The sequence below is a fragment of the Lytechinus variegatus genome, chromosome 14 (assembly GCF_018143015.1).
Source record: "Lytechinus variegatus isolate NC3 chromosome 14, Lvar_3.0, whole genome shotgun sequence".
NCBI classification, from domain to species: Eukaryota; Metazoa; Echinodermata; class Echinoidea; order Temnopleuroida; family Toxopneustidae; genus Lytechinus; species Lytechinus variegatus.
The window spans coordinates 28,670,792-28,698,672 of NC_054753.1; the positions used below are offsets into that span (position 1 = coordinate 28,670,792).

Consider the following 27,881-nt stretch of genomic DNA (forward strand, 5'->3'; position numbering starts at 1 on the left):
ATATCGCGTGCATTCTCGCGCTCTGGATCCCCGCCTTTCATTTGCTTCCGGTATCTCCTTCTTGACTGTGACCACGGTGAAATCTCTCCAAAATCAACCATGGCAGAACCAGTGTAAGTGCTATTTTATCAATTTCAAGAAAATAGATAAATAGGGGGAGGGTAATATGATTAGATCAACTCGAAGCATGTTAATTTCAATTTTAATAATAGTAAAATTAAACTGATGATTGGAGTGTGGAACTTTGGCAAGGATTGCTGCATCAGTGCATGAGTGGACGGGTTCGCTGGCCTTCCATCCTGTGAATTCCCAGGCCAGTGGATTCGCCGCGGCGATGACTTGCAATCATGCTGTAAATTTATTCTTGTATTAAAATGTAGGAATGTTTTATGACGTGCTATTCTCCCTTCCATGCTTGGCCTTGGCTTAGGAGCCTTGAGGAGTGGTTTGAAGAGTAAAAATTTTACTAAAATCTGGGCCAGCTTCACATATTTTTCATTACGCTGTTCCGATCGCATTGATCTGCTAATTTTAATAATAAAAGTGCTGTGATCTGCAATTTTGGTGAAAAGCAGCCGCAGAGCACTGTCCTACCATCGCTTCGGCTCTCCGCGAGCGCACCCGGCGGAGGCCACGCTAGTTGTATCATGCACACATGACCGTTTCATAGGGATGCGCACTCACACTCTGGCGATCCGTTCCAAGGACCCCCGTTTTCACAAACATTTGTAGTTCCGAAGCCTGTTCCGAGGACCCTCCTTTTTACAATAAGCCCGCTCCAAGGCCCTCCTTGTCTCGCCCGCGGCACACCCCCATCATTTTTTTGGTCGAGTGCCCCCCACCCTGGGGATCATAGTCCCATGAACATTTTTCTTCGGTTAATTCCATTGAGTACAATATAGGCCTACATTCAATTGTAAAAATCAAGCGTACAATCAATCAATCTTTGTTACGAGACCCAGAGCATATTAATTTATTTTATAGAAAAATAATAGGTAATTAATTCGTAAGTTTAAATATTTAGTAATTCTGCAATATCACTTGCATATAAGTTGTTCATTTCATTTTGGCCATGAAGGGTATTTTTCATTGCTTCAGTGATCATAGCTATTTTTTTTTCAGAGTTAAGAGAAATTTTTATGTTTATTTGATATTATAAGATTTTGAGATTTTTAGTTGGCTTTGCTCATTTTAACAAGAAATCAATGAAATTTGATTCTACATGTACCTTCAATGAGGCAGCATCAGAATTTCTTTCATCCAAAAATATTTGTAATATGAGTACATGTACCAATCGATTGTATTAAATTAATGAAAAGCGAGATCCATTTGGACATATTTAAGAAATTTAGATTATGAAACAAGGTGTTCAAATACTAGGGAATAATTTTCCTGGTATCGCATCACAATTTGCTCCACATTTTTGAAAGACTGCTGCATAAAGTCTTTTTCATAGCATATTTTTACACAGGACTGTACATTACGAAGCTTTTCTCTTATGACCAAAATGTTATTCAAGTTTGTAAAAAGTAAAATTATTTCCTGAATACAGTGGAAATTGGGATCACTGCTGGGGTATACATGTATAAATTTAAACAAATATACATGTAGGCTGAAACCAGAATATTTTGTTATTGCTGGATATAGGTTTGATATTCCCTAAACATTGGGCATTTGACTTCCTGGCTTTCTCTTGTGCTTTTATACATACGTGTGTTTTAGGAGCTTGAAATCTTTTTACAGATTTTGGTGATAAATTTACGTACCTTAAAGTTACAAGAGCTATACTTGAATGTAGGAATAGATACAGGTTTGGTTTCCATACAAAGTATTCAGGCAACTATTAAAAGAGGACTCTGTGTAAAGCCCCACATTACTGCTTTGAAAAAGCATTTGTCTGCTGTACATACATGTACATGCTAAGCTGCATAAATGCAAATGAGTTGAAAAGAAATTCCTATCATAGACCCAAACTATGGATTCCTTCACTTCCTCATATTTGTTCGGCAACTGTTACAGGAGGGGAAAAAATCTGCTTTCATTTCAATTGATGATAACAACACCATGGCCGCGATAATTACTGACCCATGACTGTAGTCTTTTACTGCTCAAGCAGGAAACGGTGATATCCATTGATTGCAATGTACATTGTAGGATGAATTCAGACTGGTAGCTAAAAACTATTCAATCTGAATGCTGTGTCCTTATTAAAGCACTTGAGCATTCATAGTGATGCAGATTACATGTAGTTGAAAATAAAAAATTGTGTCTGGTAACTCTGGTTGTTGGAAGGGAAAATACATTGTATGCACTGATTGTCATCAAATCAGGAGACCATCGACTGTAACAGAAAAAATTTGCTCTTAAAATTTTTGGTCTTGGAGTAAAGCTCTGTCTTGCATACATTAATGTATTCAATATCTGTCACACAAAATTTGCGATGTGATGCTTTATTCATTCCCCGCAGAACTATAGGCTTAATTACTGCTGATGTACATGTACTTCTAGTCTTCTACTCGGGTTTGCCTGCCATATCATATCACCATACATGTATATCATTGTGGAGTCATGACTACCGGGGTACACATACAGTATTAATGATTGATTTTGTACAAGAACAGTGAAATTATTTCCAAACACCTCCTAAACGAGTGTTTTTCCCTGTGTGCAAAATAACCCCCTAAACAAGTTTTTTGCGGGCTTTATTTACACATTTTAGCCCCTAAACAAGTTTTCACCAGAATATGACTCCGGGGAAAAAGCTAGGGGAAAAAAACACATAGGCCTATACTTAAACACGTTTGGATAGTCTATTAAAAAAAGCTATGGAAGACAACATACCCTAAATACGTTCGACCCTGCGATTGACCAATCGACCAGTCTACAAAACTACCCCTTGTAAAAAAGTCTTTGTTTTTCATACCTTTAACAAGTACATGCGCGGCCCGCGTCCAAAACTGAAAAAAAAACACCCCTTTTAACACGTTTTTTTAGAATATATTTGACTGCCAAATTCCACTCAAAATTATTTGGGCCAACCCATCCTTACAAAAAGTATGCAGTTCATGTACATGTACATGTATGTACAGTGCATGCAACCAGGAAGACATTTAAACCCTTTTCTTTGAAATTAGCATCCTGTTATCATGAATCCCCCCAAATTTAAACTTCTACTGTTTGGTTGTGGTTTCCTTTGTGAGAGTCCGCAATCAATAGTTTTGAAAGAAATTGACTTATAATAGAGGAAGTCAAAACCCTGGGAAAAATCAGTTTTAATTTGATTATACAGTATGTAAAAATAGATGATAGAAAGAAGCAATTGAAACACAAATTCCATGGAAGTTTCTTCAAGTGAAAGAGAAAGTGATTATAAAATCAATGTTTAGAAAGTATATGTATTATCAATTGGTGGTAAAAAATAATCTTGAAAATCGCAATATTGCCCTTTATGTAATACCCTAGTCACATTAGAGGCGGAATGACGTCGGCATGAAAATTCTTGGCACATTGCTGGATATTCGAAGTGCATTCGAAAAAGTCTGACTGCATTCTGAGTGCATTCCAAATATTCGTCTCCATTCTTGTGCCGGCCCGAATGTTTTGCTCATGCTCAAAACTTTCGAGGTGCATTCGAACTGGAAAAATATCGAACGGCATTCAAAGTGCAGTCCAACAGCACTCTGACTGCATTCCAAATATTCTAACGACATTTCAATAACATTCCAAGTATTCCAGTCGCTTTCGTTGGAGAATCGAATCGCATAAAAACACTGGTAGCTGTGGCTGCAACGTCAGTCAGCACCAAGGAGTCACTGAGGAACATTGAGGTCATTAAACAGCATTTTTACAAATTTAATCAATTCAAAATTCCTCCCGTATGTGGCTCGAATTTTGAAAAATTTTCATTCCGGCTGGGTGATTCCTGTTGATTCTTAATAAGTGTGACGGGGGCATACATTAGGAGGGAGACAACTCTAGTCTCCTTTATACAAAAGTAAACACCGTAATCTGCAGAGTACTAACCAGCATTGAAATTGCCAATTGTGGTGGTGGGTTAAGTACTGCTTTGCCATGGTAACAGCAAACATGGCAATAGATCAGGGAAAAGTCCTGCAATTTATTGCTTTGATTTCGCTCAATGCTGAATGAAATGTTTGAAAGAACTTAGACACATACTTTGGTCTTATAGATGCTTTAGCCTTTAATTAACACATTTTTTTCATTATTAATCAGGTATTGCAGTATATTGTCATAGTAGCAAAATAGTTACTTTCATAGATATTTCTGGTTTTTGTTTCCTAAATACATTCTGGAGAGCTTTATTCCCTCTTCTCACACTTCGCATGATATGGTACAGCTTATCTAAAAGGGGAAAAATGTATCTTTTCAGTAAATCTCACGAAAACTTGTGAAATGTTTCATGAATATGGAAGCCTTAATTTTGTATGACCTTTAATACACAGCTATAATGTGATTACTGTCTCCAAGGTTGGAGGATGGTTCTACAACTACTTTGTAAACATTACGAATTCTCTCATGCATGTATTTGAGCTTGCATCAGCTGTTACCGAAGTCTTGAGTAGGGGGAGGTGTGTACATGATGCTGCTCAGCATGTTAATGGAGACTTTAATCTAATTTCTGAAGGGCATTCTTGCAATTTCAAAGTCACTTGGAATTAATGCATGTCCAAAGTGCCGAGTAAATTCTAGTGGTTGCTGCTGGCACTAGCTGCCTTCACTGTACCTGTATACATTACTGTATACTACATTGTACCTTGGAGTATAGGAAGGGGGGGGGGGTGGAGAAAGTGGTGGGGTAATGCACAGTATATGTAGTGAACAGTTTGCTATGGTAGAATGCCAAGAATGATGCATTTATGATTTGGAATACTATTTTTAAAAAAAGACCGAAAGAAACCTTAAAGGACAAGTCCACCCCAACAAAAACTTGATTTGAATAAAAAGAGAAATATATTCAACAAGCATAACACTGAAAATTTCATCAAAATTGGATGTAAAATAAGAAAGTGAGTGAGTGACGTCATCGACTCTCTCATTTGGATGTAACTGGCTCGTTCATATAACTATTTTGTTGAAAATAAGCGAAACTTTGAAATGTCATAACTTTCTTATTTTACATCCGATTTTGATGAAATTTTCAGCATTGTGCTTGTCTGATTTTTTCTCTATTGATTTAAATAAACATTTTTCTGAGGTTGACTTGACCTATAAAGTGTACAGTTAGGCATATGCATTACATGTACATGTGGTTTTCTCTGGAATGCATCACTCCAAATTGTCATACCAACATCTAAACACCACCATCATGAAAATTAAAATGAATTCGTCTTCAAATAACGCTGTCCAGAACAGCAATGCACCATCTCCTCATACTACCCCTGTCGCCAATTTAGATATTGCAGCTGAAATTGGAAGCGGTAGTGATTTATCTGCAATGGATCCTTTCTGATTAAAGATTGCGCCTAGCTATCCGAAGCCTCGTTCATTAGCATGCAAGGTGCACCTTGTACTGTGACTGTGCTTTAGCAAACAGTCCAAACAGGTTCACTGCATGCACCTGTGAAAATGGACCATTTCCTGGTTCCTTTCAATGCTGATATAAAGGAAGACATCCATTAAAAAAAATCCTTTTAAATTGATTTATTTAATGATGAGTTTGAATAATGCTTAAAAAATGCAGACTTTGGTCTTGCAGCGTGTTTATGCCCCTCCAGAAATTAAATGAGCATTTTGTTGGAGGTGCAGTGCATATCAACTGATTTAATGATTCAGAAAAAAAAAATTATTTCATCAAGTTTAAATAATACTGTGTTATGAAGTGTGATGAGTTGTGAGAAATGATTTGCAATTTGAAGAAGTTAAGAACTCAATTGGATCAATCTTTAAAAGCTTAAATGATACCAGTCCACATCAAGAATATCACTAAATTAATCATAGAAATTAAACACATTTTGTTTTTCAGTTGAAATCAAGCACTCAAGGATTTTTGATACATTTGTATACAATGTATATGATTTTGTACAAATTTAGTACTTAATTTCTCCAAATGCCAGCTAGTTTTTAAGCCCTGAAATTCTCCCACAGTCATGACATTTGTACTATCCTTTGATGAAAAAAAAAGGTTCCAGTGTAAATAATTGAAATTATCTTCATTATTCTTAATTTATTTTTTCAGTGCTGATATCGCCCTCATTGGCTTGGCCGTCATGGTGAGTTAAAATCGTTTTTTTCTCCCCCAAGAAGAAAATTTCCAGTCTAAAATGTGCTCAATTATTGAGTGTATTTTCTCCAAATTTGATAATTCATCTCTGAAATCTAACATGTACTGTACTTGTTATCCATTGCTTCCAAAAGAAAAAGTAAATGAGAAAACAGAAATATATTAAGAAATGGCACAAAATTGATTGCTACTATTCTACTTGATATTGTATGCATTCAACAACCAAATCTGACATGCAAATTGTACTTTTATGTGGTTTATTATTTTTATTATAATATATTTCTTGTATTTGCTTCATTTCTAGGGCCAAAACCTCGTCCTCAATATGAACGATCATGGCTTTGTGGTAAGTTGATATAATTTTAGGTTCCTTAACTTCCTTCTAGTATGTAAACATTTCTGTCCATTTTACCCTGTTGATTTTTTTTTTTTTTTTTTTTTTTGGGGGGGGGCTATTTTTATTTTACTCTGACTAGTTTTTAAATGTAAAGCCCAGGTGGATACACATATACGTAAATATATTTTAATTGATTCAAATAAAGAAAGAAAATCAATATACATCATAACAGGGACATGGAGCACATCTAAAGCATTTTTGGTACAGGGTCAATACTGTGATTTTTCTCAGATTTCAAATGTACAAAAGATTAATCTTTTTTTTTAACCATTGATTCTTAACAAAATATTGAATGGTAAAATTTGGGGATATCTACATGTACATGCAGTGCACTCTCTCAGTAATGTCTTCATTTTTTTTCTATAACGGTCATTTGAGAACTTTTTTGAAAGTATATATCAGAAAGCGACAGACAGACCATATTCTGAATGTGGTCTGCAGATCATCCCTTTTCAATCATAATGGAAGTCGATTTTTGTTTTGAGAATGTAGTAAAAAAAAAACTGAATTAACGTTAAATCATCTTTCATGCATTCAGGTATGCGCTTTTAACCGTACCGTCGAGAAGGTCGAACGTTTCTTGGAGAATGAAGCCAAGGGTACCAAGGTTGTAGGAGCCAAGTCGCTTGAAGACATGGTCAGCAAACTCAAGAAACCTCGTCGGGTCATGATGCTTGTCAAGGCCGGAAGTGCTGTAGATGCCTTCATCGATAAACTGGTAAGGACATTTGCTTTTATGACTTTTAGAATATTGTACTAGTCTGAAAAGAATACTGACATTGTCTGTCAGTGTCACATGTCTCCTCGGAAAACATATTGTTGTTTTACAGTATGCAGAGTGGTTTCTAGATATACTGTCGAGTAAATTGGCAAGGCCGTTGTACTATAGCTGATGACCTTGCTTCGTAAAACAATATTTTTGTTCGAAATCACTGGCCTGGGTATTACAGCAAAATAGTGAGACCCTGTATTGTATGCAACAGGAAAAGAAGATAACTTTGAATAAAGGATTGCTCGGTGATGCATGACCCTGCCAAACTACTGTGAAGAGGGTATTTGTGAAAATGGTCACCAACGTACAGTATTACAATTTCTCTCATGCAAAATAGGCATGCTTACAGTACATTACGTGTACATGGAGCCAAAGTTAAAGAGAAATTCCAGTAGTTGCAGTAAACACTGATTTCATGAGAAAGTCTTTAAAACAAGGCTTAATTGTCAGTATATCGTCGAGGATCTAGATCTGGTACAGTTACATTAACTGAACTTTGTGAATCTTGAAATCTACGCTGAAAAATGTTCACACCGAAGATCCCCAACACAGATAAGCGCACGTGGGACAATGTATAATTATTGCTTAGAGCGTCGGGCCCGATGCTCCACCCGAATCCTGTGCTTATTTGCTGATTTCTCAGCAATTACACAATTTCTTCCAGAATCCTTTGGCGCATGCTTTTTATTTATACAAACAGACACCTTGGTGGTTATTTCATTGGATTCTGTACGAACTCATTTTGATATCGTTACCAAAACTAGCATTTACCTTTAAACCTACTGTACATCAGATTTTGCAACCCTATCCAAGTTATTCTGAATTCATAGAAATTTTGCATTATTTAATCTTAATTGAACCCTAATTCTGTTACAGTAGAAAATGCTATGGCCCATATTCTGAACTTGTGTTTAAATTAAACCCTGGTTTAAAGTTGTGGTTTAACTATGAAGAGCCAATTGGAGCACAAATCTCATACAATTCACATTCAATTTATTAACTCATATGACACCCAAATTGTTCGTAATTGTCTGGGAATGATAACTGAAGTATTTTTCTTCATTATGAAAGCAAAATGAAACAAAAAATATAAGAAATATACAATTATGATATAAACAGATTTTATAATTTTTGGCTCCCCATAATTTTAGCACAGAGGTAGACTGTATATACGGGCCTTAGAGCCGATATGAATGGCATTTCAATGTACAGAATATATTGTAAAATTGCTTGATACATGTACCTTGTTCATGTTGTGTGAAATACATGTAGTTAGTGTTTATAATTTTGGGGTTACCCAGTAATTGTTTCAGCATACATGGTACCTGCCTGTAATTGGAATTAGAAATGTGCATGTACCAGCAACTTAAAGGGGGAAGTCCAGCATATATGAGTGATACATGTATATTAATTTAAAGAGAAATTCCAGTAGTTGCAGTAAACACTGATTTCATGAGAAAGTCTGTAAAACAAGGCTTAATTGTCAGTATATCATTGAGGATGTAGATCTGGTACAGTTACATTAACTGAACTTTGTGAAATCTTGAAATATACGCTGAAAAATGTTCACACCGAAGATCCCCAACACAGATAAGAGCACGTGGGACAATGTATTTATTGCTTAGGGCGTTGGGCCCAACGCTCTACCCGAATCCTGTGCTTATTTGCTGATTTCTCAGCAATTACACAATTTCTTCCAGAATCCTTTGGCACATGCATTTGATTTATATAAACAGACGCTTTGGTGGTAATTTCATTGGATTCTGTACGAATTCATTTTGATATCGTTACCAAAACTAGCATTTACCTTTAAGCGTGAAATGTAAAAGGAAAGATTCATAATAATTGCTGAAATGCCCTCAGACATTTGACAAATAAATCGAGAAGGTGCTATTCGCATTCCCACACTGGAGCTATGATTTTTTTTTACAAAACGTGTATAAGAATCGATTGATCATGAACATACTGTACGCAGTTGATTTACTTTTTTAACTTGTTAGATCTGGGCCCTGTTGTACAAAAGATTGATCCGATCAATCGTAACTCTATGGAAATCCATTAGTGTCATAATTTTTTCTATGAAAAATTTTCACACTGTCCTTTTTATGCAAAGAGAAGCGCAGTGAATTAAAACGATGAATGCATGAATATACATCACAGCTAGAAATTATTTTGAACAAACATGCATGATAGATCTTGATGTTGCTGGCTGTCCATGGTTGCGATTGATCAGATCAATTGTAACTCTTTGTACAAGGCCCAGGGGCCAGTCTTACAAAGAGTTGCGATCGATCCGTTCAATCGCAACTATGGAAAGCCATCAAATGATCAAAGTCAACATGAAATGCATATTTGGTCAAAAATTCTTCTAGATATGAATGTACCATGTATATCCATAAAATCATTGATTTCTTGACAATTTGGTGTGTTTTCCTCTGTTTGCAAATTTCCTGTAGCTCTTTGTAAGACAGGGCCCAGAATTATTTAGGTTTTACTCATTTTTGAACATGTGGAGCCTCAAGACAACTTATACAGTATTTGCTGTATCATGCACATGTAGTTTCCTTTCACGCCATAGTGAGCTTTTTGTAATTTGCTCAAGAGCATTGTCCAAACAAAGGTAGACAGTTATTTAATTTCAAGACTATTTACTTGGCAGTCTAGAATTTCACAGTTCACTTTAAAAGCAAAGGTCGATATCCGAAGAATTAAATAGTCATCCCTTGTAGGCATATTATGCTTCATGAACATGTAGTTTTATGTTTATCAGTGACTTTATTTCTGCTGTGTCATTCCCACTTTGTCCAAGCCAATTGTGTGCCCTACATGTACGTGCATTAGTCAGCATTCATAATTGCATTGTGAAAAACACATACATACATGTACACTGCAGTTTGTTCTGAAATTCTCACACAGGTACCTGTAGTTTGCTCCCTTTTCTTTTCTTTTTTTTTGTGGGGGGGGGGGGGGTCTTGTTAATCTGTAATATTTTATAAAATCTGTTTATAAAAGAAGATTGCACATGATTATTAAAATTGTCTAAAAGAAAAAGCACTTGAATTATAAACTGATAAATAAATTAAGGATTCTCCAAATTTTGCGACATTTCAAATTTGATTATTCTTCACCATTGGCTTGAATTAACCTATGCATGTGCATGAACACATTTAGCAGTTAAAGCGAAATGCCAGTAGTTGCAGTAAACACTTGATTTCATGAGAAAGTCTGTAAAACCAAGCTTACATGTAAGTGTCAGAATATCATCGAGGATCTACATGTAGATCTCGTACAGTTACATTAACTGAACTTTCACACTGAAGATCACCAATCCAGATAGGCACACGTGAGACAGTGTATTATTATTGCTGGAATAAAGACCTGACGGAAGTGACCGAATCCGTGCTTATTTTGCTTATTTCTCAGCAATTACACAATTTCTCCCAGAATCATTTGGCACATATTTTTTATTCATACAGACACTTGGGTAGTCATTATTTTATATTCTGTAAAAAGGTCATTTTGAGATGGTTACCAAAACTGGAATTTATATTTAAAGAGAAATCAGTAGCCATCTTCTGAGTAATATTATATGTTCAAATACAATTCTTTTTATTCATTTATTCTTTTCACTCCTTATGCCATATATGTATGTTGTCCATGTATGCTTTGTTTTTTCTTTATACTGTACATATGTATGTTACTTGTACAATGTAAATTCACTTAAATGGATTTTTTTTTTTTTTTTTATTTGTGTTGTTTAACTTTCCATAGGTTCCTCTCCTTGAGAAAGGTGATATCATCATTGATGGTGGAAACTCTGAATTCCAAGACAGTCAGGTGCGTATTAAAGCTGGTGTTAAGCTAGGGGCCAGCGGGAGCAAGAGGGAGGGATGGAGAGAGGGGGGGGGGGGGGGGATATGAATCAAAACAAAATATTTAGGAAGAGATCATGATAGAGAGCATATCAGCTAAAAGTATCTTCATTATTTACGATTCATTCAATAAGCTGATAAGATGTGGCATTGGACTAAAGTTTATACCTTGGTGTCTAGCATTTGATCTAATACCCTTTTCATAAACCTATCCTCCAATTAGCCGCCTAAGAGTAATGCGGATAATTCAATAAAAATTGCGTTCACAAACTCCGAAAATAAGCCGCATTATTTTTACGGGCGCCCGTCCTGAAAAAGGCGGATAATCGTCATGACAACTGGACACGCTCCCTCCGATGCCGTTGTGTTGGAAAAGGGTGACCTTGTGACCGCACCATGGCAATTATTCACATTATTTGGATATGCGTTCATAAACTCAAAATCTTGTCCCAATGCTGCTATTATGCGGATAATAGCAGCATCAAAATAATGCGGATAACTCTGGTCCTCCAATTTTACGACCAAATTATGCTGCTATTAGCCGCATAATTGGGTTTATGAAAGGGGTATAATTGTAGGGAGCAATTATTCTGAGTGATTTGGTGTTTTGTGTAGGATAAGGCAATCGGGATCTGAAGGCTGGTAAGTTTTGGAGGGAACAATCTTCAAGTCTGATTGGACAAGGACACCAAGTATTTTTGCCATGTTTACTTTATTTAGAGTCTAGTTGCCCAGCTATACATGTTATTCACACAGATTAGAAGCATCCAGAGTTTCACGAAACTTAGAAATTGACTAACAGCCATAATTCAATGTCAATGCACAAAATTCAATTCATAATGATCGCAAATTCACATGCAACAAGACTCCCTAGTTCCTATAAGTATCCTTACTCTTAATAAGTCATGAAAAAGGAAAAATTTGAGCAACATTAATTGCCCAATCTCTTCACTAGGAAAACGACCCCCTCATTCATCATTAGTACCAGGTACCAATTCACCTCACCTGGGTTGAGTGCAGCATAATGTGGATCAGTTTCTTGCTGAAGCAAATTCTATTTCAAGTGGAAGTGCCAAGGTCATGGAAATTTGTTACTGATCAGATATCAAAGTGTATTGCACCGGTCATCTTTTTTGCGTAACTAGTCTTAACTCATTGAGTGCTTCGTGCATGCTACATATCCTACTATAACATGCCACACTCGTGCTCGCACGCCCACTATTGATTGCTTTGTGCTTGCATTGTTTCCTACCCTCGCCTGCTTCGTGCATGACTGCGCACATTCGGAATAACAATCATTGTTACGCCGTTTTGCATTGTATTGCGCATCGCATGCACGCCGTAATTAGCACTATTTTGTGCAGTGTGAACTCTGCTTTCTGACAGATAAACTTACGCGGTTTACATTCGACTTTTTTGAGTATTTCTACATTTTTTACAAGATATGGCTCCGCCTCTGAGAGAGAAGAGACCTTGGTTTTTGATCCATACAAAACACTCCACAAAATGGAACTACTTGATACAACTCATATTTTAGCGGTAAAGATAATAACCAATCCACATAATGAGGACATCATTATAAGGGGTATGAAATTTCCTACAACTTTACTACACAATATTTTGTGGATAAACTAATCGTTAGAGAGTTACAAGCAATTGTAATCATGACTATTGGAAGGAGTGAATACGACTCGCGATCCCAAAATCAATGTGGCACAGGGGGGTTTTGTGGCTGGCACAGGGGATTAGCATCGGATTAGCACTGTGGCATTGGCTTAGTAGTGTGCATGGCATGTTAAGTCTTAATATCTGTATCGAGCAGGTCTTGTAGTGAGTCGAGGCCACCACCATACATGTAGAACCCAAGTTAGCAATCATGAATTCTCTCTCGGAACAATTTATAGGTACCGGGTACATGTATTTTTCCAGAGGATGGTTGAAGCTACATGTATGTATTGTATTGTTTTGTATTTATTTTCCATTCATAAAAACATGCAAAATACATCAGATGTGATACAAAATAAAATATAAAATGAATACATATGAATGGCTGGATTGCTCATTCAGAGTGGTACATGTAATTATTACCACTCTGTTCTGCCTAGGGGTCCAGAACGTAATAAAATAGATCAAACTGTATAAACAAGCAGAAAAGAACAACGTTAAACAAAATGTAAAGTTATGACTTCAAGATACAAGAAAATACCCCTCCCGGCAAAACAACGTGTTGCTCAGAGATCAATGTAATTTGAAATCTTAGAGCTCAAAGCTCTATGTAAGCACTTTATGCTGATTAGATGGTCCACCGCAGGGGACCGAGAACAAGACTGGTTGAATTCTTGAATTATACGTCACATCTGCAGCTACATTGTAGGATGACGGCTTAATTTACTGTCAAGCCAGTTGGTTGTAATGTCTTCCCGTCTTCCCAATTGATACAACATACAGAAACCTCAGTCTTTGAAGCAGGAATTTGATTTGGATCCTGTTCCTCAAGTCTGTGTTGTTCCAATCCATTTTCCTTTTCAACACAGCACATCACAGCACATCAAGTCCTAAGTGGACTTGTCTGTGAAGTTCTATGGTTATCTTGGTCATTGCAATGTTCAGTAACAGACCTAGGTATCCCTGCATTTCTCTGGTACATCTGTTGTCAGTTGTTTCTATGGATGTTATATTTTCCTCAAGTATGTCCATGATATCATCATAGCAATCAGAAAATGTGTAGGTCACAGGTTGGCAAAGGTCACATACTGCTAAACCAATTCATCCTAAACCACTCCCAAGCTCCAGTACTGTTCTGTATTGTATTTGCTTATACATGTAGCTTCATTATACAAGCAATCTATTGCAAGGGCCACTAGCATCTTCGAACATTGTATGCGTGATCCCTTTAAACAATGTCACCATTTATTTTCATCAACTCTTTTCAGACCCATTACTTTGTAACTTCCATGTTTAAATGTTGTTGTTTGCAGAGGAGAGTGAAGGCTCTGGAAGAGAAGGGCTTGCTGTTTGTTGGTAGCGGTGTAAGTGGAGGAGAAGACGGTGCCCGCTATGGTCCCTCTCTCATGCCTGGAGGCTCCCCGAAAGCATGGCCCTTCATCAAGGACATCTTTCAGGGAATCTCCGCCAAGGTGGGCACCGAGCCATGCTGCGATTGGGTAAGTACCGCTGCAAGTTAAAGAGAAATGCCAGTAGTTGCAGTAAACACTGATTTCATGAGAAAGTCTGTAAAACCAGGCTTAATTGTCAGTATATCATCGAGGATCTAGATCTGGTACAGTCACAAACTGAACTTTGTGAAAACTTGAAATCTACGCTGAAAAATATTCACTCTGAAGATCACCAACACAGATAAGCGCACGTTGGACAGTGAATCATTATTGTTTTGAATATCGTGCCTGACGCTTGACCCGAATCCTGTGCTTATTTTTCTAATTTCTCAGCAATTACACAATTTCTTCCAGAATCCTTTGGCACGTATTCTTTATTTATACAAACAGACACTTTGGTGGTCATTTCATTTGATTCTGTACGAACTCATTTTGATATCGTTACCGGAACTGGCATTTACCTTTAAGGCAACCACACACCTTACGATTACTCTGCTACTCAATTTCAGAATAAAATGGTAGTAATATTTGATGCTAGTACTGAGACTTGGAATATCTTACTGTGTAATGTTCGAAATCATCGTAGGAATACCCATGTTCAAATCTTTTATTATGCTACCATCCTTCTTGTAATAAAAGCAAATTTAATATGTAGTCGTAATGACGTCATAGCAGTTGGACGATTGGCTACGATTTGAAACTAACTTGACCTTTACTCTAAAATAAAGGCTTGCAATTATTAAAAACGATTATATTAATATTCTTTCAATTAATTTTAACCTCAAATAAAATGAATTGTTTCATTCACATTTTCAGAAAATGAGCAAAATGCGATTTGTTCCAAAATCGGATCGCGAACAGTCGTAAGGTGTGCGGTGGCCTTTAGAATTCTTTCAAATCCAGTCATGCTTTTAACCTTATTGTTTTAAAAAAACTTTCTCTTTGTAAAGAACTTTAATATTATATATGATTCTGGAGGAGTACATTTATAAGGACATAAAACCATATGAAAATGAGAAAAAAATAGAAGACAGAATTCGATCTTTTAAAAGTGATCAGTTGCGAATCTCGCCACACAACATTCAAACCTGCTGTAGTGATAACAGGTCTAAAAATGAGCAGTGTTTATGTTTTTCTTGGACATATATAAGTAGTTTTTCAATGAAACATGTGCTATAAATAAAAATATCTTTGTAGCCTATCTGCCATCACATCATCGGTTCTCTCATTTACTTCTTGACCAGGATGAGCATTTATATGTACACTGTTTTGAGGAAGGAAGCAAAACTTTCAAGTGTCGTAATTTTCTTTTATTATCTTACTGAATGTAGTGAAACTTTCCAGGTTATGCTTGTTTGATTTTTTTCCATATTCATTCAAATTCTTTGTATGGCTGAACTTCATCTTTAAAGGACAAGTCCACCCCAACAAACACTTTATTTGAATAAAAAAAGAAAAATTCAACGAGCATAACACTGAAAATTTCATCAAAATCGAATGTAAAATAAGAAAGTTATGACATTTTAAAGTATTGCTTCATTTCACAAAACAGTTATATGAACGAGCCAGTTACATCCAAATGAGAGGGTCGATGATGTCACTATTTCTTTTGTTTTTTACTGATTGAAATATGAAATATTTTGATTTTCTCATCATTGTCATTTGAAATGAAGATTTATTCCTCCCTGAACACGTGGAATTCCATTATTTTAACATTTTGTGCTTCAGGCAAGGAGGTCCTAATCATCAAATTCATAAAGAAATCGTGAGTGAGTGACATCATCGACTCTCTCATTTGGATATAACTGGCTCGTTCATATAACTATTTTGTTAAAAATAAGCAAAACTTTGAAATGTCATAACTTTCTTATTTTACATCCGATTTTGATGAAATTTTCAGCATTGTGCTCATCTGATTTTTCTCTATTGATTCAAATTAACATTTTTCTGAGGTGGACTTGACCTTTCAACAGTCATCATAAACATAAATTCACTGTCTGTGATTTTCTCCTGTACTCTTAGGTTGGTGAGGACGGAGCCGGTCACTACGTGAAGATGGTACACAATGGTATTGAGTACGGTGATATGCAGCTGATCTGTGAGGCCTATAACCTGATGAAGGATGTACTAGGCATGTCATGTGGTGAAATGAGCCAGGTGAGTAGTTATCTATTCCTTACTATAGCTGGGTAATCAATGTACAAAGCCTATGGGAGTCACAGAATTCAGTTGTTATAAAGGATTATAACCTGATCAACGATGTACTAGGCATGTCATGTTACAGTAATATATTCCTGACTATAACTGGGTAATCATATGTACAAAGCCTATGGGAATCATAGAATTCAGTGGATATTAAGGATTATAACCTGAAGAAGGATGTACTCGGCATGTCATGTGATGAAATGAGCAAGGTGAGCATGAATCTATAACTGGGTAATCACATGTGCAAAGCCTATGGGAATCATAGAAATCAGTATTTATAAAGGATTATAACCTGATGAAAGATGCACTAGGCGTGTCATGTTATCAATTTTAAAGCTTAGGATGTGCTCTGTCAAGCTGGCTAAAAATCTCAAAATTGATATTTGGGCCGAATTATTGTTGGATTTCGGGCGGGCGATCATAGATGATGATTATACACCATTTTACAAAATTTCCAAAATCTTTGTTTTTATCAGGTATTTGAAGACTGGAACAAAGGAGAGCTTGATTCATTCTTGATTGAGATCACCAAGGATATCTTGGCTTTCAAGGATGCAGATGGAGCGTATCTCGTTGAGAAGATCAGGGACAGGGCTGGACAGGTAATTGACTATAGCCTTTGACCTTTATAGAAGTACAGTATATACTTTGAGTGTATATGTATTGCTCGGGTTCTAACCTGTTTTGAAATTTCTGGCAAAATTATGGAAATAGAAAATGATAAATCCAGACACAAGAATTCAGTGAGAGAAACTCAGGGTGAGAATGTTTTACATTATTTTGGGGGAATGTCTCAAGGTCAATTTATACCAAAATATGCAACAGCAGCGTACTTCAATGATACATGTATATATCCAATCACGCTGTCATATACATGTAGGTTGTGTCATCCATATACAGTCGTGCTCAAAAGTTTGGGAACCCCACTAGAACATACATGTATATACAGTGTTCAGGTTCTGCAATGTTTTAGATACTTCATTGTGAAGTCAGATGATGAAATATTACATCCAACAAAGTTTGTCTTGCTGGGCTCGCCGGACATTATAGTGTTTAATCTACGTTCAACACTTGGCATGGAGAACTACGCTTTGTGGTGGGTTCACTTACTGTTGAGCACAACTGCATGAACAACAACTGCTGGGCTTTAATGTCAACATCTAAACGGCAAGGCTGCTCTTCCATAGGGTACATATCTAGATTCCAGCACGAATGGGAATAAAGGGCACAACAAATCTTTATGGTGAATGGGAAGGGTACCAAGGCCAGTCAACAGGGCATCCGCAGCCAATGCCTTGGAATGATTCCAGCCATGTACTGGTATGAAAAATAATAATAATAATAATAATAGTACATTTCTTAAATACGCATAACACCTACAGGTCTCTATGCGCGAGTGACTAAATCAAACATTCTGAAAGAGGTGGGTTTTTAATTTCTCAAGCTGGGTAATATTTCTTAATGTCGATGGAAGAGAATTCCATTGTGCTGGTGCAGCTTTCTGGAAAGCCCGATCCCCATATGATTTGGTCTTGATAGTAATTTCAGAGAGAAGATTTTGTGAGCCAGAACGGAGATAAGATAAGCAGGGGCAATACCATGAATACATTTGAATGTTGAAATGATAAGTTTATATTTGATCCTTGATCGAATGGGTAGCCAATGAAGGTCAGATAAGATAGGGGAGATGTGTTCAAATTTTCCTTTTTGAGTTATAAGTCTTGCAGCAGAATTTTGGATATGTTGTAATTTGTCAAGAAGCGATTCCTGTATTCCAAATAGTAAACTATTATTATCTAAGTGACTTAAGATGAAGGCATGTACTAACTTTTCTGTTGTTTACCTATCAAGATATTTTCAAATTTTTCCAATTTTATGTAACCCAATTGCAGCAGCCCTACAAATATTGTTACCATGGGACTTCATAAACAAATAATGATGCGTTTCTAGCCAATTATCCTTTAATATTTTTGTGTCATTTCATATTCTACCCCACAGAAAGGCACAGGAAAGTGGACAGCTATTTCTGCTCTGGATTATGGTATGCCTGTTACGCTCATCGGTAAGTCTGTTTTTTTATTGATTGATTGATTGAATTTATTCATTCACAGAAAACTTCCATAAAAAAGGTCCGCTTTTTAGCAAGTCTTTTACAAATGACAATGAAACATCAATCTACAGAAATCCTATGGATTTTTGGATTTTCATGCAATATTTAACATGAAACATAAACAAAATTTCAATCTAAGTAGAAAAAATAATGAACAGGTTAGGGGAGAAAAAAAAACCACAGGGAAAAGGGAGAGAGCAAAATGGGAGACAGAGATAGAAAAAGCAATAGGGAAAATTGCAAAACTAGTACAGTTCATCCATGTACCTATTGCTCGAGTTGGTAGAGCCTTTACAAAAGACTTGTAGTATTATGTTCTAAGATGTTGAAGATACTGACTCATAGAAGTGTATTTGAGTTATTCTGCAATAATCAGAGTTCCCACAGTTATGGAAAATCCTGGAAAAATTTGTGGTCATGGAAAGTCGGGGAAAAGTCAGGGTATTGGAAAATTTGTGAAAAGTCATGAAATTGCATTTACCTCCTGGCTATGGCAGCTTTCCAGTTTGTTGTGTCTCGCAACTCTCATACTCTGCTATTATAATCGGTGTCCATGATTTCCATTTTTCCCAGTTTTGTGACATCCTAAATTTTACATAACTCCCGGGATGTCACAGGAAGTCAATTTAGTCATGAAATTTTCTGTGAAAGTTCTGTGGAAACCCTGATAATTTACGATGCTCTTTGTCATCAAATTTTACAATTATTAACATCGTAGTTGTGTTAATAGGTGAGGTTATGTTTGCCCGCTGTCTATCTGCCAACAGGGAGGAGAGAGCGAGGATCCAGAAGTATATATATATATATATGTTTGTTGCATCTGCAGAAGTCTTCAGTATGATAAACGTAACTTCCAGCATCATTTTGATTTTCCTATCCATCCACCATCAAATTTGACATTAATGTTATTTGTTTTTAATAGGCGAGGCTGTGTTTGCTCGCTGTCTCTCTGCTATCAAGGATGAGAGAGTGGAGGCCAGCAAGCAGCTCGAGGGACCTGCTGCCGCACCATTCACAGGAGACAAGAAACAGTTCATTGAAGACATCAGACAGGTACGTACTTAACTACTTTTGAATGTCTTTCCCTTACTATCCCAATCTCCTACCTGATGATTAATTGGTTACAATAAAAGAAGAAAAATTGGAGAATGATATTGGTAAAGGTTTGATGAAAATCCTTCAGAGAATAAGAAATTGATGAAATTTCAAAGATTTTAATTTATGATGTAATAGGTAAGCAGCTCCCTCATTATCATGAAATATAAATTCTGTGAGTTTTGATTTTTGAATTGAACATGATGAATAAAAATTGTTTTCTTAAAGAAGGTGGTATGAAATGTTAAGTCCACCCCCCCCCCCCCCCAGCACAAAAATAATCATTTTCAATTTACATCAACCTAACTTTATTGAACGCTTAAAATTTCAGCTGAAAAAGCTGTAAAAAAAAGCAAGTACATGGATGACTGCTAACACATCTTTTCACATGTGGGACTGTGTATTAGTATTGCATGATTTGTCCATTCTGTACCTACAGGCTCTGGGGAGTGTTTCATCAACATTTTCATCCGACAAGTTGTCAGATCTGATATCTTTCTCTGATGCTGATTGGCTGAGAGGTACTGTTACTATGGTAACTGTCTGATAAAATGGGATTTGTCGGATAAAACGTCCGACAAGTCCTTTTATGAAACGCTCCCCTGATCTAGGCATCACAGATCGTGAATACACCCAGGGATTCATATTGATGAGAAAGGCAGCTAAGATCTCTAATGGTGGGTTCAGATAAATTAACCTCCTTTACATGTTTTTCTATTCTCTATCTTCAGGCCCTCTATGCATCAAAGATCGTATCATACGCTCAGGGATTCATGTTGCTGAGAGAGGCAGCTAAGATCTATAACTGGAAACTCAACTATGGAGGCATTGCTCTGATGTGGAGGGGAGGTTGTATCATCCGTAGGTAAGTGCATGTTGTATGGTCAAGATGTCTTGATTATTTTATACCGACAGTTGCCTGGAAAGGTTTTTGTCTCACCTGCGAAGCAAAGTGAGACTATAGGCGCCGCTTTTCCGACGGCGACGGCGACGGCGGCGGCGGCGGCGGCGTCAACATCAAATCTTAACCTGAGGTTAAGTTTTTGAAATGACATCATAACTTAGAAAGTATATGGACCTAGTTAATAAAACTTGGCCATAAGGTTAATCAAGTATTACTGAACATCCTATTAGAGTTTCATGTCACATGACCAAGGTCAAAGGTCATTTAGGGTCAATGAACTTAGACCATGTTGGAGGAATCAACATCGAAATCTTAACCTGAGGTTAAGTTTTTGAAATGTCATCATAACTTAGAAAATATATGGACCTAGTTCATGAAACTTGGACATAAGGTTAATCAAGTATCAATGAACATCCTGCATGAGTTTCACATCACATGACCAAGGTCAAAGGTCATTTAGGGTCAATGAACTTTGGACAAATTGGGGATATCTGTTGAATTCCCATCATAACTTTGAAAGTTTATGGATCTGATTCATGAAACTTGGACATAATAGTAATCAAGCATCACTGAACATTTTGTGCAAGTTTCAGGTCACATGATCAAGGTCAAAGGTCATTTAGGGTCAATGAACTTTGGCCGAATTGGGGATATCTGTTGAATTCCCATCATAACTTTGAAAGTTTATGGATCTTATTCATGAAACTTGGACATAATAGTAATCAAGCATCACTGAACATTTTGTGCAAGTTTCAGGTCTCATGATTAAGGTCAAAGGTCATTTAGGGTCAATGAACTTTGGCCGAATCGGGTATCTGTTGAATTACCATCATAACTTTGAAAGTTTATTAGTCTAGTTCGTTAAACTTGGACATTAGAGTAACCAAGTATCACTGAACATCCTGTGCTTGTTTCAGGTCACATGTCCAAGGTCAAAGGTCAATGAACTTTAGCCGAATTGGGTGTATCTGTTGAATTACCATCATAACTTTGAAAGTTTATGGATCTGATTTATGAAACTTGTACATAAGAGTAATCAAGTATCACTGAACATCCTGTTCCAGTTTCAGGTCACATGATCAAGGTCAAAGGTCATGTAAGGTCAATGAACTTTGGCCATGTTGGGGTTTTTTGTTGAATAACCATCATATCTCTGTAAGTTTATTGGTCTAGTTCATAAAAAGAGGACATAAGAGTAACCATGTATCACTGAACATCTTGTGCGAGTTAGAGTAGTATGCAAAGTCAGCACTGCTACTATATTGAACTGCGTGATGCAGGTGAGACGGCCAGAAGCATTCCACTTGTTTTTAGTAAATATCCAGTACACCATTAAGAATGCTAGAAATGGCTAAATCAAAATAAATTTTCCCTTTTTAGTGGAAGAAAAGCATCTTCCATATTCTGGACATGGTACAGTCAGACTTGCTTTGATGACCACTTGCATAAAAGGCTACTCCCCATTACCCCCCCCCCCCATGAATTGTTTTGAGTAATTTTGGGATTGACATGGACTTAATAAATGTTGCATAATTTTGGAACCACGTACCCAAGTGTCACAACTTGGTCTCAAAAGATGTACATTGTATGTGCAAAACTTGAAAAAAAAAGTTGGTGAGCAATGTGGTAAAGTATTGTACATGGTTGGGAAGTGACTAAATTTGTAGAGAGGGGGGGGTGTCACATTGACCCCCCCCCCCCCCCCCACAGTTAAAAAGGGATAATAATTGTAACAGTGACAAAAGTTTTGAGAGCTCTTTATCCTTTTTGACTTTGCCGAAATAAGTAGATATGGGTCAACAAATCTTAGAAATAAGCATTTTGGTACCTCTTTGCTGATTCCCTGTCAAGAGGAATGCTTAGACATGCTTTGAACATTCATAGGTATGCATAGATGCAAGTGGTCACACAAGACACAGTTTTAAAGTATTTTGGTTGTTCCTTTTCAGTGCGTTCTTGGGCAACATCAAGGCTGCATTTGAGAAGAATCCTAACCTGACCAATCTCCTACTCGATGACTTCTTCAAGAATGCTATCCACAAATGCCAGGTCAGTATACAAAGTTTTTGAAATTATGTCATCAAAACTTTGTAAGTATATGGATGTACTTCGTGCAACTTTGACATTAGGAGGGTAATTAAATATCACTGAACATCTTGTACAAGTTTCAGATCACATGATCAGGGTCAGATGTAATTTGTGGTAAACAAAATTAGTATTTTGTTATCAATGAAATGTATATTTTGTTGTTGTTTTGGGGGTTTATTTTGTGTGTTTTTTTGGGGGGGAGGGGAATTAGTCATCTTAGTTGTTTTCAGAGACAGCACTGCTTCTATATTGATATGGCGCCTATTAATATGGCAGCTGAGCTATGGCTGGGGTGATAATATGATACCAAGTATCGAGGAGCAGTTGAGTATATGCACATAGTAACTGCACTATATAAATGGACATATTATATCAAGTCAAGTACATGTATGCATGTGAGACTGCCAGAGGTGTTCCACTTGTTTGAATTAATGATTTCATAATCACTGATACTAATCAATTATTTTTCATGATGCCCGTTTTCTAAATCCATTGAACAGGCATCATGGCGAAAGGTTCTAGCAACAGCAGTTACTGTCGGAGTTCCGACCCCAGCTTTCAGCACCGCCTTGGCCTTCTATGATGGCTACCGTTCAGCTCGTCTTCCAGCCAATCTTATACAGGTTAGTTTTCCTAAGGTAAAGGGAGTGGATAAAATTTGCTTGAACCAGTTGCACCAAAATTCATGATTGTCACGGTGATGATGATGATGGTGATGATGGTGATGATGATGATGACGACGTTGATGACGATGTTGATGATCGGTGATGATTATGATGATGATGATGACGACGTTGATAACGATGTTGATGATTGGTTATGATTATGATGATGGTGGTGGTGATGACAATGACAACGATGATGATGATGTTACTAGTTTAATTTTTTTTGACAATCGAAATGACAAAAATGATAGTAGTGATAATGAAGATAACGATGTTGATAATTGTTGACGATAGCATTGATGATGATGATGATGGTGATGTTGACAAAGCTAATGTTAAAGTGATTATGATGATGATGATAGCGGTTGTTATTTTGAGTATTTTTATGACTATTATGATGATGTTATGTCATTTTTCAGGCTCAGCGTGACTACTTCGGTGCGCACACCTATGAGCTCCTCTCCGACCCGGGCAAGTTTGTTCACACCAACTGGACTGGTCATGGAGGAAACGTTTCATCTAGTACTTACAATGCCTAGAGTCCTTCTTCCACTCAAGCAGTACATCATCAACAAGCACGCTCTCCTCCCAACCATATGGTGGCATCTCCAAAAACAACTGATTTTGATAATTTTTTCATCATACACTGAAGGATGTGACATCACTTCCAAGTCTACTTCTTTTAAATCAAAACTCTAGATAATATTATATCACATGGTACTTTTAGAGGGATTATTTGGCTGCATAAAAGTTGCTATTATGGTAACGACAATGTTAATTACCATGGTAAAAATGCAAAATAGCCAGTAAAAATGAATGATTTTTTTCAAAATTACAAGTGGAAAGCATAGATGTCATGATAGTCATGTTTATGCTACAGGGCCTATATTAAGGGACATATAAATCTATGTGTACCAGTGCACAAAACTTGGCCTTGCCAGGAAAGGAGGGGAGGCGTGCTTGTTGGAAGTACTTAAGCTGACTTAGAACTTAAGTATTGTTTTCTTAAAAAATGGATGTTATATAATTTTATACTACAGAGATATAAAAAAAGATTAATTCAATATACTTCTAGAAGACTTTGTATGAAATTGCAAAGCACATTTTCTATACGAGATAACAGATGGCATATGAGTGGTGCTTAACGTTAGCTTAGTAGTCGGTGTATTATTTGGTTTAACCGTATTTATTTACGATGTTCGTATTTTGTTTCATGCTAGTCCAGTTTCACAAACATCCGGGAACATGGTTCACTTTAGATTTGTTACAATACTGAATTGCTTATTATAATAAAATTTGATGAGATGTTTTTTCTTAGATAGATTAAAAAGGCTTTCTAGTGGAAGATTATTTTATGTATAAATTTGCTTGTTCCTTGATGCAATTCTAGTCAGACTATGTGTGCATGAAATGTTATGCTGACTTTAAACAGAGATACATGAGCTTAATTCTGCTCAATAATCGCAGTACTGGTAGGCTACTTCTTGTCGGTCACTGAAACATTTTTCAATCATGAGGATTTAAAATTCAATCTTTCTTCATCTCATTTTTCAGATTATTTCATTCATTGGAAGGGAGAAACATGTCTGTCCAACTATTAGAAAAAGATAACATAATAAAATCACATATTCTGGAATGGTATAGGTAATTTCACTGCATTCTTGTCCTCTCGATACAAATACAATACATCATACTATTGTATTTTATGAGCTTAACAATAATGGGTTATTTTTGTGAGTGAATAATACATTTATTGGCAGAGCCGACTTACATTCCACTTGACTTAACTAACAGTATGCTGCATGTCATCTAGTTTCATTTTTCCCCCTTCAATGTTAACATTTGATAATTCTATTTAAATTTCCTTGAAGGAAAATGTGAATAACATGCAAATCATGTTTGGTACACCGGTAAACACAGGGTTGCATGTGTTGGTATACTTGAAGTCTCATAAAAATGAGTGGATGTGCGAAATGAGAAAGAAACTGAAAATCTTGTGATTAAACAAGAATAGATCTGATCAATCATCTTGCATTACTGAACAACTACCATATTCTAGGCTGCAAAGATTGCTGACATTGTCCTGCTTAGACTGTATACATGTACATAGTGCTGTATCATTTTCATACTGAATGGTATTTTTTTGTATTGAGGAATTAAATGAAAATGTTGCTTGTTTTATTACCAAGTAAACCAAAACTCATCTTGAAAGTCAACTCAGATCATGTACATGTAAGATAAATTGGTTGTTTTTTACATTAGAACATCAAATTTTATCTGTTAGAATAATTTGGTTGTTTTTGCTTAATTAGAACATCAAATTCTATAGTAACAATGTAACTAGACGTCAATAATTTTCTTTAATGCTAATATTTGATCAGTTTCAAATTGCCTGCCTCTCACTGACTACATCGTTTTCTATTAAGGCTGTATTGTTTTTTGTCATCAGTACTATAGTGCTATAAAACAAGTTACTGTCCTATGCAAAATGATAGTGTAATTGATATGAATACGTCAAATTAATTAGAATTATGATTTATTTTCTTCACAGCCACTCTGTTGTTCCTATATTAGCACAAGTATTACAAGACCAAATACTACACTGTTTTGATTGTATTATATTTTAGTACTCTCCCGATGCTTATGGAAATAAATCAGAGTCTAGCTGGAATTTATGATTTATGTGTGTATATTTTCTGACAATATACAGTGTATTTTTCTAAAAATAATAATTCTTATTAAGCACTTTTTCAAAATTGAAAAAGAAGGTACAGGTAGGTCTTCTCCTCAGAATTCAATCTCATGGGACTCCATCTTCTTTTTTTTGTTTATTGCATATTTTGTATATTTCTGTCGTCCGTCCACAATTTCAAAATGCTTCTTCTTCGCCATTTCAAGTCCGATTTCAATTCTGTTGGCTTTATATGATAGCACTAGGTGTGGATTCAAAACTTCTACACAGAATATTGGAATTCATTAAGTATGCTAATTTATGCGCATTTTTCAAAATTGACAAAAAATGCTTCTTTATTTGTTGACTGATTTTGAATTTTTTTGCTTCCATCTAGTAGAGCTTCATGAGGTTCACCAAAATTCTACAAAGAATTTTGAAATTTTTACCAGAACAATTTTTATGCTAATTTTTGCAAAATTAATTTATTCATCTTTTTGAAAATTCACATAAGATGCTTTTTCTTCTTTAATTGTTGACCGATTTTGATTTTTATTTTCTTCCCTCTGGTATAACTTCATGAGGTTCACCAAGCTTGTACACAGAATTTTGACATTTTTATTAGAAAATTATGCTAATTTATGCGCAATTTATTCAGATATCACAGAAAATTCCTCTTTATTTGTGACAGATTTTGATTTTTTTTTCTTCCATCTTGAAGAACTTCATCAGGTTCACCAAACTTCTACACAGAATTTTGAAATTTTCACTAGAAAACTATGCTAATTTCTGCAAAATTTATTCATAAATCACAGAAAATGCCTCTTCTTTATTTGCTGACAGATTTAGATTTTTTTTTCCATCTGGTAGAGCTGCATGAGGTTCACCAAACTTGTTCACAAAATTTTGAAATTTTGTCTGGAAAATTATGCTAATTTATGGAATATTTATTCATAATTCACAAAAAATGTTTTTTCTTCATTTGTTGATCAATTTAAATTTTGTTTGCTTTATATGATAGCTCAAGGTGGTGATACAAAATTTCAACACAGAATTTTGAAACTCATTAAATATGCTAATTTATTCATACATTTTCAAAACTCACAAAATTACTCATTAATTTTTTGATTGATTTTGATTATTTTTGTTCCATCTGAGAGGCACATGAGGTTCACCAAGGTTCTGCACAGAGTTAAGAAATTTTGACTTGAAAATTGTTCATGCTTAATTTATATGAAATTTATTCATATATCACAAAAAATTCTATGTCATTTCTTCATCAATTTCAATTCTATATCCTCAATTTATGTCACCAATATAATTCACTACAGAGTCAACTGGGCTGAAATTAAATTGTGTTAAATTTCGTTGCGAGATGCCGGATGAGCTCCACATCATTGATGTGCTAGATAGTGCTAGATGTAGATGAGATGTAATGCTGAGTTGGTCTATTTACCACTTAAAAGGTAAATGAAAGTAGTTGCAAACAATTATTTAATGAGAAGCTCTTTTAAATGAATGTAATTGCCACCATATTATATATCTAGATCTGATACATTCTTAATGTAAACTTATCTTTGTGAAATCATGATATCGGATGATCCAATAATTCTGACGATTACCAACACAGAAAAGTGTATGTGGGACAGTCCCTGGCTTATTTTTCTCTTTTCTCTCCAATTCCAGAGCCATTTAGCATCTATTTCTCATTCATACATCTACATGCACTTGGCTGGTAATTTTAT

The 27,881-nt window shown here is 35.9% G+C and overlaps 1 protein-coding gene across 1 annotated transcript; it reads left to right on the forward strand.

Annotated features, from left to right (window-relative positions):
* The first annotated feature begins 10 nt into the window (after positions 1-10).
* Positions 11-24,781, forward strand: LOC121427423 (6-phosphogluconate dehydrogenase, decarboxylating-like). Its single transcript, XM_041623813.1, has 14 exons — positions 11-113; positions 6,197-6,230; positions 6,546-6,587; positions 7,177-7,356; positions 11,182-11,247; positions 14,261-14,446; positions 16,421-16,555; positions 17,080-17,205; positions 18,602-18,665; positions 19,636-19,766; positions 20,540-20,673; positions 22,662-22,761; positions 23,301-23,423; positions 23,885-24,781. Exons 1-14 carry the CDS (start codon positions 100-102, stop codon positions 24,002-24,004), a joined length of 1,455 nt encoding a protein of 484 aa, XP_041479747.1. The 5' UTR covers positions 11-99; the 3' UTR covers positions 24,005-24,781.
* Positions 24,782-27,881: the final 3,100 nt, after the last annotated feature.